The 16,624-nt window shown below is 39.5% G+C and overlaps 1 protein-coding gene across 1 annotated transcript in view; it reads right to left on the bottom strand.

Moving 5' to 3' along the window:
* Nucleotides 1-16,624, bottom strand: part of Mtbp (MDM2 binding protein) — a 65,009-nt gene that overhangs the window by 26,373 nt on the left and 22,012 nt on the right. Inside the window, exons 12-14 of the mRNA XM_028767330.1 lie at nt 10,587-10,760; nt 8,188-8,295; nt 1,023-1,190 (exon numbers count right to left, since the gene is read on the bottom strand). Of these exons, the coding sequence (XP_028623163.1) occupies nt 1,023-1,190; nt 8,188-8,295; nt 10,587-10,760 (450 nt within the window). The remainder of the gene's footprint in view (nt 1-1,022; nt 1,191-8,187; nt 8,296-10,586; nt 10,761-16,624) is intronic.

Below are 16,624 nucleotides of genomic sequence, written 5' to 3'. Positions count from 1 at the left end.
GGCACTAAGCCATAGGCTTGGGTCCTGAACTGAACAGAAAGGATAAAGCAAGCAAGGTGAACACCAGCATCCATTCCTTTCTGATTCCTGAGAGGACACAATGGACCAGCCAGCTCAGGTCTCTACCATCCCACCATGAGTGGAGAGAAACTCTTCCTTAAATACATCTTTAAGTATTTCATCAAAGAGATGACAAAAATAACTAGTCCAGACCACAGTTAAGAGGGGCCCAAATAAAGACTAGGAGGAGTTTGTATTCAAGCAGGGCACAAGGCCCACGGTTTCACACACTGCTTTCCGGTTAATTTGGTGGAAAGCGAAGGACCATGATGCTCGATTCTTTGTGAATACCCACAGTATCATGGAAAGGGTGCTCAAACACCATTGCTAATTTGACTCTGTGATTTTTTTTCATTCGACCATACAATAAAATGGTTCCTATAAAATGAAAACAAAAATTTGTCCTCTATTTCTGTGTCAAGAGAGCCTCAGATGCTTTCTTGCTAGACACCAGAAAGCTTCCCTTTATTCAAAATCAACATAACATTAAACTCCAGAAAAGAGGAAAGGCTCAGTTAATAAAGAGATGTTTCCAAATTCCTCCTGTGAATTATGCTGACCTCCTGACCCCGAGGCGTGGCAGCTGTGAAGTATCTTAGCACGTGGTAAGCCTGTATCCAGTTCACCGTACACATGCTACTTTCTACACTTTTCAAACCTATCCCTTCCAGCAGCTTAACAAGATGACCACAGACTGCTTCCTCCTCTGCTTAAAAACAGTTAAACCAAAGATGCTCGATGAAAGGTGTCAGCAAAGTGGCTGCCATATTTAAATAAGTCGAGTTCAGATACACACATGTGTAAACAAATACAGCATTCTTTAAACGTATAAAATATACTTTGGCTTCCCCGATATAGCTCATAAAATTTTAATTAATAGAGTTAATAGAATTTAAATGAACAGAAGTGCTACACACACACTACCACCATCACCAAAACTTTTAAAGTAATAAAGCCCTTACCATTATTTACCATGCCAGCAGCTTTCATGGTATCTGCTTGTGTTAAAACAACTTTAGGGGTGAGATCATCCCCTAAGTGATCTAGGAAGCGCTCCCTCGTGAGTGCCAATAGACTTTTGAGTTCATCAGCAGAAACGGCTTCGGGCTGGTTTGCAGCCTTTCTTCTTTCTGCAGGACAAACAGACACAGTTAACCATGTGATATTTTCAGAGCACTTGCAGTAATAGCTCCCATGTTTATTTTTGTTAAATATAATTTTCAAAGTAAGAGAAATATCTACATTCCTATGAAGCCACATTTTCATTTTGAACTTAGGCATAGTTAACAGCAAAATTTTGAGTTTTGAGAAATGAGGGAAAAGAGAGTAATTGGTTAACACTAGGCGCTGACTGATGGACAGTAGGGGCAAGCTTACAAGTCTTCAGAAATACATTGCAGAGCATTAAAAATGATCTTACATTAATGTCTTTATAGGATGGCTGTTCTTGGTTAACAAATTGAATACATCTGGAATTAACTAAAATCCAAAAATGGAGGGGACACCAGTGAGGATTTTTACTTAATTTGAAGTGGGAAGATCCATTTCTCCTCTGGATCTTGTGGCTGGAAGACAAACACCTTTGATCTGGGCCACACCTTCTCCTGGAAGCCTACAGGGGAACATGACAGAAGGAAGCTCTGCTCTCTGCCCACTGTTGCCTTGCTGGCACATCAACACCTTCACTGGCATTAGAACCCATTTCTTCAGGATTCTAGCACATACTGAGAACCACCTGAAACCTCATGAACTGAGCAACTACTGGGTTCTTGGACTCTCCGTTTATAGTCAGCCAATGTTGAATTAGCTGGACCACAGCCTGTAAGTCATTCTAATACATCCTCTTTCTCCATATTTAGAGTCATCTTGTTAAGTTGTTACTCTAGAGAACCCTAACTAATACAGTATATAAAATTAATACCCATAAATCTTTTTATTAAATACAATAATAAACATCCCTGTCTCCTTCTTTCTCTAATCCTAAAGGCAGGGCAAAAAATTAAAACAAACTATGGAAGACAGAAATAAGTGGTAAACTGAGTCAGCAGAACAGAGGAGCAATCACTTCAGGTGTCTGCAGAGACTACTGCCAGGGAGTATAGGCAATGTAGTAAGGTACCAGCCTCAAACCAGACTGGACATACAGGGTTAATCAGAGCTCCAGCTCTGCTCACCACTCCACCGTCCAGCCTCAGAGACAGGCATCGCTGCTTCCATTTTGGTTTTGTTCTAATAGTTCCACACTGTGAGACGTCAAGTATGTAGAAAGGTCATGTTAAAGATGGGGTTAAATATAAGTTAAATAAAGTCCTATAGTTCTAAACATCAGATCTCAAGTCCTGTTACCAAAATACCAGAGGCTGTAATGCCCCACTGGAAGGATTAGAGACAGATGTAATCAACTATGTGACATTGTGACAAAGATTGTCACCTATGAAATCTATGAGTCTACCTGGGTCATATTCACAGCTCTCCTTGGCCAAATGGAGTCAGTGGGCCACAAGAGGGTCCCAAGGACAAACTATAAAGCTGAACATCCACAGAGACAAGAGCCCTGGATGCTGATGCTAGGGTGTGAGCAGAGGCTGGTTCAAATCAGTGGTGAACCCTCCCCTCCCTCCCCAGTGACGTTTGCCAAGTATTACATTAGAGGCTGGAGATAAAAGCTGCAGTTGAAAACAGGATGGACAAAAAAGAACTGGAAGCCTTGGAAAGGAGCTGAGGAATGAGGCTCTGCATTTCCTAGGCTACCATTACCCATGCAAGAACTTCAACACAGGAGGACCTCCAGCTCCATCTGTCACTCAGTGAGCTGGATGTGACCAGGCAGACTTTGACTAACCCTTCCTTTTTTACATTCAACAGAGCCAGCCAGTCTCCAGGATATCCTGTCTAAAGTGTGGCTAGGGACCTTAACTTGTATGGTTGGTCTGTAGTTACCCAGTTCCAGCAGTTATAGCTAAGTCCAAGACTTGGTATATGTACGAGAAAGCCAGCTGGGCCATAATCTAAAACATCACACCATTTTCACCTATAATTTAGGCTTACATTTCTTCAGTTTGTTCCTAACTTGACTTCGACTTTGGAAAAGGAGGTATTGTTGAGTTCTTTCAAGCTAAAAATCAAAACAAAAGAAAATCAAGCCAGGGCAACAAAGAGAAGCGAAACCAAAGAAAAAGGATTCAAAAGAAACCAAAACATTGTAGAGAACAAGAGAAAATGTGATAGAATTAGCATTTTTCTAAAATAAAGATATCAGGATAAGCACAGGCTGCTTTGATGAAGAAACAATTATGGAACAAAGAAGGACTTCTCGCCAGGTGTGACAGTGTCTGCCTGCAATCCTAGCACACTGAGTGTACTAACAATGAAAGATTTGAGAGGTCAAGGGCACCCTCAACTACACACCTACTTCAAGACAAGGCCACATGAAACCTTGTCTCAAAAATCAACCAATAAAGAGCCCCACAATTAAGTAGACAAAAACTCAAATGTTTAAAACTCTGTAAAATAAAATGGAAGATGTGCTGTAAGACTAGAAAAGACAACATGGTAAAAGAAAAGAAAAAGAAATGTTCTGGCCCAGGACATCAATACATAACTCTACACAAGGTCTAGGAAAAAGATAGCTAAAGAAAAAAATTAATAAATATCTAAGGAAAATTGACAGTGTTTTAAGAAAATTGCCTATCGTGTATACAGTTCGGTAAATCAGGTATGGGGTTGAGGGTGAGGGAGACATACTATGATTCATAGTAAACCTAGAGGCAATACCTTCAGGACTGGGTCAAACCAATAAAACAAGACAAGATCACTGCAGCAGACAGGAGTGGGGTTAGATTTCTGGGAGCAGAGCAAGTTAACAGCACTGTATCATAATACAGTCCACAGCTCAGCAGAAAACTTATTGACGCTGTTACAATGTCAACCAGCCCATGCGTGCCTTCATTGCTCAGGGTCACTGGGAAGGGAACAGAAGGGGACTTAGAGACATTAGTTCTTTATCTGCCACAGTTAGATGGTAAGAGAATGCTGAAACTGGATACATATAATCTCACAATATCTAAAAACTAGAAGCAAGGCTTGAACTGGCTGGAGGGTTGACGACAGGTCCTGGGGACAGAGGCAGAAGGATGAGGGGTCAGGAAGGCACTGTTGGTTTTTCACTTGAAGTTTTCCAGTATCATCTGAATTTTCACACTGTATCTATGTATTACTTTGATTGAAAAACATTTCTAGACCAATCACATTTTCTTCTACAATAACTCTGCTATCCTATAAACTGATAGGATTCCAACAGACATTTACTGAGAGCTTACTGTCTGTGAGGCACTCTCCTGGGCCCCAGGCTCAGAGGGTTAAAGCAGATTACATTACAGAAGATGCAGCTTGTACATTACCAGGGCAAGGCCTTTGGTGAGAAGGCAGTGAGCACCTTCCCCTTTAGAACACAAGCTTTATGACTTCGGCCCGGAACACCCTACCTCACTGACGTGAGTATTCTCAGGGCCTGGCAGATTTAAACCAAGGTAAGAAGTAGAAGCTTTCTGTGGCAAAAAATAGTAACAGTAAAATAAGAGTTGTATTTCCTTTCTATACAGTCAGCTGGTAGTACTTCTAAAGCAAATGTTTTCAATGGCTTGCTGTTCCGTAGAAGATACACAAGGAGCAATGTGCTTCAGGAACCAGTCCCTCGTTTCATTAACTGAAACTCTACTGATGTCTAAGGGCCGACTTCGACTTATGAAGACATCCAATTACAAACAGTTTAGAAAGCAGGATGAGAGAGCATATTGACCTTAATAACTGAGATGAGGGAAACTATATAGGTGAGGTTTAATAAATGATAAACTACTCACCTAACATATGTTAAAAAAATACAAATAAACTTGCATATACGTGAGAGGCATTCAGGAGGAAACATGAAACTCTGAAATGGATCAGCAAAAGAATGCTATATTCTTTATTAAATAGCTAACAATGAAAACTAACAAGAAATAAATATCTAAAAGCCATCAATTGAATGTGAATCAGGATTTTATTGGGGTGAACCAATTTTTAAAAGATATGAAGACACTGGTGTATTCCATGCAATACTGAAGACAGTGCTGTTTCTGTTACATATTTTACATCACATTGAATTCTTTAGTTTCAAATTCTAAACTTTCTTATCAGCATTCTAAAACTTTTTCTTAAAAAAATTATTGAGATGTGGTATTGCTAGCTCTTCCCAAGTGTAAGTTATAAATTACAAAAATTAGTAATATTAAATACAAAGTTATATTTTATATATCATTAATACAATGGATCAGATACTTTTAAAAAACAAACTGGAAGTAAACTCATTTCAAAAGTTAAACTCTAACAAGCTTTATTTGATATTGATGCTATTTTAAAAGATAGTATGTCTCAAGTGCATCATTAATTAGCACAATTTACCAGAAAGTCTCCAGTTCCTATCATTTGAAAGCAGTCAGGGAAATATCATAAGAACGGGAGTGTTCATCCCCTATTTTACTGGTATTTTAAGAATATCTTTTGAAGGTTTGCTTTATGCAAAGGGACTTTGTAGCAATGTCAAGGCTGATTTTAAAAGATCTTTCTGAGTATATTCTTTAGTTTTTACAACATACACATGTGCTTAAAAATATTTCTCTTCACACCTCACACATGGCAAATCACTGACAGGCACACTCAGATACTCCTCACACACGGGAAATCACAGATGAGCACACTCAGACACTCCTCACACATGGCAAATCATTGACTGGCACACTCAGACACTCCTCACACATGGCAAATCACTGACAGGCACACTCAGACACTCCTCACACATGGCAAATCACTGACTGGCACACTCAGACACTCCTCACACATGTGAAATCACTGACAGGCACACTCAGACAGTCCTCACACATGGCAAATCACTGACTGGCATACTCAGACACTCCTCACACATGGGAAATCACTGACAGGCACACTCAGACAGTCCTCACACATGGGAAATCACTGACAGGCACACTCAGACACTCCTCACACATGGGAAATCACTGGTGACCACGCTCAGACACTCGTCCCTCATGGCAAATCATTGACTGGCACACTCAGACACTCCTCACACATGGGAAATCACAGATGAGCACACTCAGACACACCTCATACATGGGAAATCACTAACAGGCACACTCAGACAGTCCTCCCACATGGCAAATCACTGACAGGCACACTCAGACAGTCTTCCCACATGGCAAATCACTGATGGGCACACTCAGTCCTCCCACATGGGAATCACTGATGGGCACACTCAGGCACTCCTCACACATGGGAATCACTGATGGGCACACTCAGACACACCACAAACATGGGAAATCACTGACAGGCACACTCAGATGTGCATACACTGGGATCTTTTGCCATCCCTTTATTCTGCCTCCTAAGATGGACAAATGCACTTTTGCTTCCAAACTTTCATCCAGTACTAACTGTCTGGGGATGGATGAGATTTGTTCAGCAAGTCACCATAAATGGATTCACTGGATCAATCACCTAAGGCAAGATTGAATGCTTCAGATTGCCAGTTACACGTTTATATGATGTGTGCACATTAGGTTAAGTGTACATGTGGGTATACATGTATACATGTGTGGTGAAGGTATATTCCTTCATTGTTCTCCACATTCTTCTTTTTAACAATTAATCATTTTCTGTGTTGGGAGATGGGCTACATGTATAGGCCAGAGGACAATTTGTAGGTATGATGTCATTCCTTCTAATGTGGTGTCCCAGAGATAGAACAGAAATCATCAAGCAGCAAGTGCCTCCACACCACTAGGCCATTCTGCCTGCCTAGTCTCCATGGTTTTCTTGAGGCAGAGTCTCTTACTGAATCTGTAGCTCATCAACTGGCTAGGCTGGCTGGCCAGAGAGCTCCAAGGCTAACTCCTCTCAAGTGGTACAGGTACACACCACCACACTCAACTTCTACACAGATTCTGAGGATCTGAAATAAGGTCCCCAGGCTTGTATGACAGGCAGTTTACCAACTGAGCTCTGTATGTCCCCAAGAACGCATTACCATTTAAATTTTTTTCCGTTTTTATTTGTATACCTGAGTGTGAGTGCACATGTGTGTGCCTGTGTGCACCTGCACGTGTGCACATACCACAGTGCTCAAGTGGAGGTCAGAATCATTTCTGTCCTTCCACCAGGTGAGCTCTGGAGACAGATTCAGGCCATCGGGCGTGGTGTCAGCACCTTTGCCCACTGAACTCTCTCACTCCCATGTCCCACCCTTCACTGAAACTGGTATTTCTTTTTAACAATACTTTCCTTGAACAAACATTATAAATTGGTACACAATTACCTTGATAAGACTAAGAAAACTTTGTGGTGCTTACATGAATAACTGACTAGTGATTATTTTTTCTAAATATTCTAAATTAATTCTAAAATTATTTTCTACTGAATAAATAGGCTATTGACTCCAATTTAAGGACTTTCCTAGAAATTAGGTACCAGTGAGTTAAAGCATACTAGTATTAGGAAACAACGCATGCTTAATATTTATAAAAATTCAGACTAAAAACCAATTTAATATTAATGGTGAAAGAAAGATACCTAATCTCTTTTTAAAAAGTGTTAGGTATCCCAGCTAAGGAAAACTCATGATGACAACTCAGTGTGTGAACTGTGCTTAGTTTTCATTCGTTATTCGTGACAGTTAAACTGAAGAATCAATGTGCAAATTAACAGACTAATCTCACTTTCTTCTATTTTCAGTTCCTGCTTTCCTGCTACCAAAACTACATAAGAATTACATGCATTAAGTAGAATAATAAATTTCTATGCCTTTTCTAAGACACGGTTCAGAGTATACATTTTTAAATATGAAATTTCTTTGGCCATATAGGCTTTTAAAAAATGTACAATGATGTACTGACAATCAACATATTCTGACTCTAGTAAAAATAACACTGCAGACCTAATCTTCGCTAGATATTTACACAGAGCTCTATGCATCACACCCAGAAGACAACGTGCATAGGGACAAGTATGTAAACACAGGCAGCTCCCACTAAACAGAACAACATTCTTACAGTACAATCAAATGCCCAAACTGTCACTTACTCAGGCATTCTTTCAAAGCCAAAACTTGAACGCTGGCTAATTGTTTCTCTCGCTGCAAAACCTGCTCCTCAGAAAACCTTGGGAGTGACGAGAAGTCAAAAGGAAAACCTGAAAAATAAGAAAAACGTCAACATTAGTGATACTCTGTGATAATAATTAAGATTCATCTCCTGGGGAATGTGTTAGAATACGACTGGAAAAGTAAGAGGCAGTGACTCACCTCTCTTTATCTCACAGATTTCAAAGGGACAATCAAACATGGGAAATGAGCATACTAAATTGTTCTGAGTTTTAATCTTGATCTGATTCTTAATTCCTTGGGGGTAACATGGGCACCAGAGTAGACTGCACTACTTGGCACTCTCTAATACCTACTTAGAGAATAAGGACAGAACAGTTCCTTGTTTCTAAGTACAGGTTGCACACACTCCCCACAATGCACTAGGCATCTACTTGTCATCCTCCAGTTTCCTACAAAGTAAGCATAGGACAAAACTATGCAACATGGTCCTGGGCTGACTTGTCTGATCCCATCTCACCCTCTTTTCTGCTTGTCTGGAGCTCTCAGATAACTAGAACATGCAGGAAATCTACTATCAGGGCACACAAAAAGAAGCTTCGGGTCTGGTCCTCTCTCACCTTCAATGGTGGGCTACTCAAAACCTTGTCTCGGGAGTCATGTGACCCTGGAAGCATGTAACCTAGGAAGAATGCCTTCTGTTGTGCTCAACTGTGCTATAAGTAGGACACAAGCAGTCAAGACTTTATGTGTACCATACAGCTTATTAATCTTGGGAGGCTGGCCTGTGATGGATCCTGGGCTGTTTCTGTTCCTCTGCTCCATCTGTGAGTAATAAGCTTACTGACATAGCATGCATGCGTGTGTGTGTGTGTGTGTGTATATATGTATATATATATAATTATTTATGGCCATTATTTCTATAACCATACATGTATATACATATATATGTGTATATGTACACATATATATGTATATATATGTATGTGTATAGACACACAGACACACACATATATATGTATATAGATATGAATGAGTGAGTCCTGCTCATGGGACTTAAATAAATGATTAACCAGGACATGATGGATTTAAACTAGGGCTCAAGCACAGTGGCCATTAGTACTTGTATTTCCTGTTTGTTGGCATATACTGATCTTTACTGTTCTCCATGCTGTAGGAGTCTTTGCTTAACATTGCTTATTACTGAAAACGTTTCACACTACGGGCAATAAGGTAAGATAGAACAACTAGGCTAGGTCACAGGAAGACATGGACTCTCTTAGGAACAAGCGTTCTATGAGAAGTCAGCAACTATGTAAGAAGCCAGAGTGCCCTCGGACCTGTCCATTATGAGAAAGTCTAAAGTGGACCTGGGAAAGACAACATGGAAAGAAAATTAGATTCAGATGTCCCAGCCATTCGAGCCCAGATACCAAGCATGGGATGGAGAAGCCATTATGGACAGCAGGCCCTGTGTTTCCAAGGTTACATGCCCTAGTTATGTGCCTATGACCACATGTGAGAATTCAAACTCCAGGTAAAGCACCTGACACAACAGACCATGACAGGTAATGATATGTGGGTCTTTGCTAAATTTCAGGTAGTTTACCAGGCACCAATAGACAGCCAAAATACAAAAACTTGGAGAAAAAAAAAAAGATAAAGCCAATGAAATATGAAACTTAAAGAGAAACAAATATTTATTTTAAATAATTGCTTTGAGTTTTGAAAACAGTAAACATTAACAACTTGGTATTGAAATTGAAGGCTAATAGCTAATTTTTATTCTATATATTGTAAAGAAATTAATTCTACTCATTTTAAATTATAGCAATGTTATATTTAAATCCCAGCATGGAGACAGGGAAGTGGATGCAAAGTCCCACCCCTAAGCAAGAAGCTATTTGCAATTAATACCTGCTGGGAAAAGAAAACTCAGTTTTCTGTGGTGGAATGTCACTGGGGACATCAGCCACACCCCAGGGCAGGCCCCATGCCAGGAGTAGTTTACCAACACAAAATGGACTCCACAGTTTTGTGCGCTTTTTGTTGTTGTTGTTGTTGTTGTTTGGTATTTTTTGCCTTATTGATTTTTGTTTGTTAGTTTTGATTTTCTATTTTTGGCTATTTTGAAGCAGAGAAAGCATGAACATGAAGTTGGGTAGGTAAGGAGATAGAGAGGACCTGGGAGGACAGAGGGGAGAAGGAGAAAGAAAAAGAGCAAAATATTATATATATTAAAAAATGTGCTTAAAATAAAAAGTAAACTAATGGCAGAAATGGAGTTTCATTATCTTTCCTGCCCCTTAAAGCCATGTAAATTAATTAAACGTACCAGTAAGTGTAGAAATGGGTCTCTTCTGGCTAAGTTAATACTCACTCAGTTTGGCTTCTTCTGTCTTTGTTTGCATCTTTCCATGAATGAAACTGAGTGCAAATGAGCCATTGATCTGGCTGGCGGAGTGAAGCAACGTGGCTCTGCATTTTCTCTTGCCACTGCCCTGTAGCAGGAGATGATAGCCAGAAAACTCTCCTTTCACGTCAACGTCGGGGACTAGAAAACACAGATCTAGCTAAGAACGGAAAATGGCACTCATCACACGGCAACTGTTAGATCCTTCAGAGAAGGACTGCATACTTCCCTGGTATGGTAAAACAAGCTGTCGCTTCAATATATTTGTGACCATTTAGTTGAGAAGGTATTGAAGCAGAAAGCCATAAAAGCAATGAAAAGTATGAACTTTTCCATCTGTCTAATCACCATGTACTTGTTCTTTTTGCCCTAACTAAAGTTCCATAATATTCTTCTTATACCTACATGTCCATACTTTCCAGCTTTCATGTGCGTGTGCATGTGTGTGTGTATGTGTGTGTGTGTAGGGGGCATATGTATTTAAGTGGTATGTGGATGTGTGTGCACATGAACATGTGTGCTGGTGAAGGGCCACATGTGATATCTTCCTGTCACTCTCCACACTATTTATGAGACAGAGTTTCTCACTGAACCTGGAGCTCACCAATCTGCTATGCTGCCTGGCCAGTCAACTCCAAAGATCTGCCTATCTCTGCATCCCTTCCATTTCTTAAAAGTAGAATAAACTGACACTTAGAACAGAAAAACAACTTTATACAGGCCCTGTTTTTCTGAATTCAATCAACTACAGAGAAAAAAATATTGGGAGAAAAATGCATGTACATTTAAACATATACAGACTTCTTTTTCATTTGCATAGCAACTGCATTAGGCAAGACCTAAGGTAATGTAGCAATGCCTTAAAGTACACAAGACACAAAGTTTATTGTCTAATGGGGGTAAAACAAGGTATCTATGTCTGGGCCCTACAAGCCAGCAGAACCAGAATTCTGAAATGAAGACCACTGACCACTGGCTGTCACAGAATGCTTAACTACTGAACATGAAGCGCCCTGAACATTTCCTTCCCTGCATGATTTACAGAATTTTGGAAGTGAAATATAACTGAACTTTTCTTTTTTAAATGTATATGAGTGTTTTGCCTGCATGCATGTCTGTGTGCTCCATGAGTATCTGGTGCCTGTAGAGGCCAGGAGATGTCAGATTTCCTGGACCTGGAATTACAGATGTTTATGTTGTATGGGGACTGGATCCAGGTCCTCTGGAAAAGCAGTCAGTGATCTCAACTGCTGAACCATCTCTCATCAACATATATACACTAATATAATAATCTGATATACATGCACATGTGAAAAATGCTAAAACAAAATCACTAAAATAATTTTATCACAGCAACAGTCTACTTCACAGATATGGTCTGTGAATAAAGGATTATTCCTTAACAAAATGAGTATCAAATAATTTTGGCAATTAGATTACAACAAACACATCACTCCTGTTCATAAACACTTCTTCTAGACATGAACATACATAAGGTAATTAGAAAAGGAACACAAGGTTCCTGTGAACAGAGTGATCGTAATTCATGGGTCATCTTAGAACCAACAGTTAAAGCTGCGCTTGTCTCCCCACTAGTTTCTGTGTTTGTCTTAGCTTGCAGCTTAGCTAGCCCTGTAAACACTGAACTCTGTGTTGACAACAACCTAGCTTTTCTCCAAAGAAAAACATTGACTTTACAGAACTCCCAACCATGACAATTGCAGCCGCTTAAAACCTGTAATCTCAGAATTCTGGCAAGTGTTAATTGAAGACTTATTTAATAACTTTCACATAAACTCTGCAGGAAACACCAGACTTACAATTAGCAGTTATTCAGTTCTGATCAATGGATTATAAAAGACAACCTCTATTTCTGAAATGGATTATAAAAGACAACCTCTATTTCTGAATGCTGGATTTGGCACAATCAATCAATGAGGCAATGTTTGGCTTACATGCTCCTTCACCAAGGCAGAAAAGCCTCCTAGCTACATGATACAGAGAAAATGGGAAAGAGAGAAACTACCAATTGTCAATTAGTTGCTTCAAATTTTACAAATTAACATAAACCATAGTGAAGGTATATACTATGATTAGAAATTCGTTAGCAAAACTTTACTAGTTTTATAGGACTAGACTTTAAGCCCAGACCTAGTATATGCTAGGTAAGTGCTGCACCCCCATGCTCTACTCTCAGGCAAAGTTCTGTGTCAGCCACTATCTTACATCAGTAAGTTTTTTAGTGGGTTTAAAAACTTCTAACATTCACTCTATTCACAGATCAACAATACAAACAAAATTAAAACTATGTAAAGGAGATAATATTCCATATAAATATAAGGGGAAATAAAAGTATCTCAGGCAAACAGAGGGAGGTGTATCCTGACATACTGACAATTATTTTATATATAATTCTTAGGAAATGAAAAATAATAAAAATAATATTTAATAATAATGCCAAAAAATCAACATACAGTCGAGAATTCAATGTAGGCATCCTAGGAAGCTATAATTTTTATAACAATGACACCATTGTTTAATTATAAACTCAACTTTGAAATAACTCATAGAGACAAGCACGGATCACAAATGAGTGCACAGGATCACTTGTGCACACATGCACGTGCGTGCGTACACACACACACACACACACACACACACAGTCCATAACTTTATATTCCTAAAACATCTCCAAACATATACAGTCAACATTGATCCCTCATATTATCCCCTGACTAAGCTTTGAACAAGCTGGCATACAATTTAGCTGTTAATATGACTATGCAATAAAATATCTGCAGCTCAGTCCTAGAGAGAATTTTAACGGATAGCTGTATTTACAGCTTTAAGAAGCCTCCTACTGTGGTGATTACAAAACAAGGATGTACAAATTCTCCCACAGCCTTTTCAAATAAATAACATACGGTTCATAAGCTAAATATATCTTCTTTCCATTACAACACCTAAAATATCAAATTTGAAAGAAACAACGAATAGAAAAATCTATTCAGAGGCTATCCCAGAGCCTCCAATTATGAACAGTGACTTCCTTATTGGTGAACAGCACACGAAGCACGTTAGCCTCTGCAAAATAGCAAAAGGATATTGTAGAGCTTCCAAAGTGTTTATCCTCATCACCAGTGAGACTGAAGTTTGAGACTCAGGTGTTATCTTTCTCAAGGTAAGTGATAGCTCCAAAATCCAACTTTTCCATTCTTACTCTGTTCCTGAACACCTGAGTGATTCTCTTCAGTAACTGAGACTCTCCAGCTTGGGCTGAAGAAGCTCCATGGGGAAACACATGTCAATCACCCAGGTGCTTTTACAAGAGCAATGGGCTATCGACTGACACTGGACTGTTCTCAGGTGCAGCCCAGCTTCACTTCTCTAATGTTTGGCTGGTGCAGGGAATCACTGAACTATAGCGAACAAAGCTCTACATTTACTTCTAAGGGGACTTCGGATAGCCTTACAATCAAATGCCTCTGAGTGTGGCGACACAGCACTGTCTGTCTCCCACGCCTCCCTCCTACCCACCATCCTTCCCTCTTAATCTCTTCACAACCTTAATGTCATTTTTGTTTTATGTCCCTCTGAGTTTGGCCAGGGCCATCTTCATGGCCCCAGGTTACAGTAATTCAGTGGATCCTGGTGAGTTTGCACAACTGAAGGTGATGGCTCCCATCTTTCCAGAGTCCATCAGTGGCCAAAGTTCATCAGGAAGGGGTAGGGTTCAGTGACCCTATTCCCCCCTTCATGACTGTATGGTCAGGCTTGTCTGTGCAAGCCAAGCATACTAACTGCAACTGTTGTGCGTGTGAGACCACACAGGTTATGTCATGTCTATGGGGTTCCTCTGCCTATCTGTCTTCCAGTACTAACATGCTTTCTGTCTCTTCTTCCATGATTTGTCCCTGAGCCACAGAAAAGGTAGTGGATGATTCATTCAAGATAAGCCCTTATCCATCACTCTTTTGAGCAGCCAGGAGGTCTGCATTAAGCACTCATGACTGAAAACAGATGCTTCTGTGACTAAGGTTGAGAGTGGCCTTTGTCTATGCCTATATATGTATTTTTAAGCATTTGCTCACAAATGTTTTCTCCTTGATAGATAACTAGGACTGAAATTCTTGGGTTGTATGATTAAGTCTAACTTTACTCTCAAAATGTTTTCCATAATAAACAGTTGTTCTATTAAGCATCTTCCGCTCCTCAAAAAAACATGTAATATTTGCTCCATTCTTAACATGTGATAGACACAGTTTCAATTACAATTATTCTAGTGAGTGTCCTATAAGATCACATCCTAGTTGTCATTTGCATTTCTCAAAAGACTAGTGATGTTGAGCAGGCTTCCAGGAGGGTTCTTAGCCATTCATACGTCATCAGTGATGACGTTATTCACGACTCGGCCACTTGCTAACGGGGCTCTCTTACTGAGTTGTAAGGATCAAAACATGATTGGAGCTATTTTCTCCTCATACATTGCTTATTTTTAAATTGTCTTAAATGTTTTTTCAAAAAGTATAGATTTTAAGTTTTTGTAGACTCTAACTTAGAGATTTATTTTTCCATTTTAGGCAATGTGCTTTTTTGGTATCTGTTAGTTCATACAAATTGTACAATTTTAGTTCTTAAATTTGGATATGTGGTCCATTTTAAGATAGTTTTTACACAAAGTAAATGTCTATGAACTCTGGTACTATAAGCTCTTTATTTACTCATTTACTTTGTGTGTGTGTGCGTGTGTATGTCAGTGTGTGGATGCGTGTGTGTGTGTCGGTGTGTGGAAGCCCAAGGTTGACATCTGGTATCTTCCTTGACTGAGACAGGATCTCTTGTTGAGCCTGGAGCTTGCCACACACACATAATCAGACACTGCTATTATTTTGCTACCTAAGAACAAATGACTTCCTTAAATTTCAAGTAAGAAATATGAAAGACTAAGCTGTAAAAACTCTTTTCAGCAAAATCTCCAGAGTGTAACAAAAGCGACTGTGCAGGGGCTTTAAGTCATTCAGATTAGGGGCTCCACCCTGTGATGATAGACAAGTTTCATAATTTCTAGCTATCTAAATTTTGTCATTTGCAACAACAAAAAGATTCTTTAAAAAAAATATCACTTTCCAATATTGTTCTAAAAATCAAAAACAATAAATGCAACATGCCCAGCACACAGTAGGCCTCCAACACTGATAGATAACGAGTTCTATCTCATCTCTATGACTTGAGATGACAATAGCTCAATTTTTTTAACAAATATTTTATAAGACTCCTCTATGAAAAGCTGGGTGCTTTTCGTGATCCGTCCGGCCTTTCATGAAAACTGTATATAAGGAAATCTCTTTCCAGATACATAGACGATGCTCTCATTAGTGTGTCCAATGCTTCTCCAGTTTTCTCCATAGCATGATTTTTGAGTGCTTTGCTTTCTATCTTTTAAAAGCATTGTTGCTACTAGGCTTTAAAGCACGCTTCAAACTGAGCGCATTCTAGGTCACACCGCAGGGACCTGCTGCTACTTAAGAACTTTTCATCTGTGAAAGCAACGGCAGCTGTAGTTATAATAAAAACATACATGTACTTTACAAGGAAAGGAACCTGGCGAACTGAGAACAACTGAGACACATATTGGCGCATGGTTCATGACTAAGTCCAGGTCCATTTAATTGTTCTTGCTGAGATAGTAATAATTATCGGGAAACACATACCTCACTTATAACCTAACACATACTTCTAAAGGTACCTGTGGGTATCAGCCAGGGACAAATTTGCAATATTAAACAGCAGTAAGTAACAAGGAGAAACAATGCTGCTGTAAAGATGGGTATACCAGAAGAGTCTGCTGGCAGCCATGGGCGTGACGGGAAAACAGCTTGGGAGTAAAGGCCTGAAGACTACGAGCCTGAGCTGTGTGACGATTTGGGGTTCAGAACTAAGGGCTTTATCTCTACTACAATGTAAGCTTCAGGATTGTGTTTAATGTGAGTCAAGCGTGGTAAGTA

This window comes from Grammomys surdaster, unplaced genomic scaffold (genome assembly GCF_004785775.1).
Source record: "Grammomys surdaster isolate TR1022 unplaced genomic scaffold, NIH_TR_1.0 63, whole genome shotgun sequence".
NCBI classification, from domain to species: Eukaryota; Metazoa; Chordata; class Mammalia; order Rodentia; family Muridae; genus Grammomys; species Grammomys surdaster.
The sequence above is the reverse complement of the archived record's forward strand: the minus strand, read 5'-3'. Positions and strand labels throughout refer to the sequence as shown.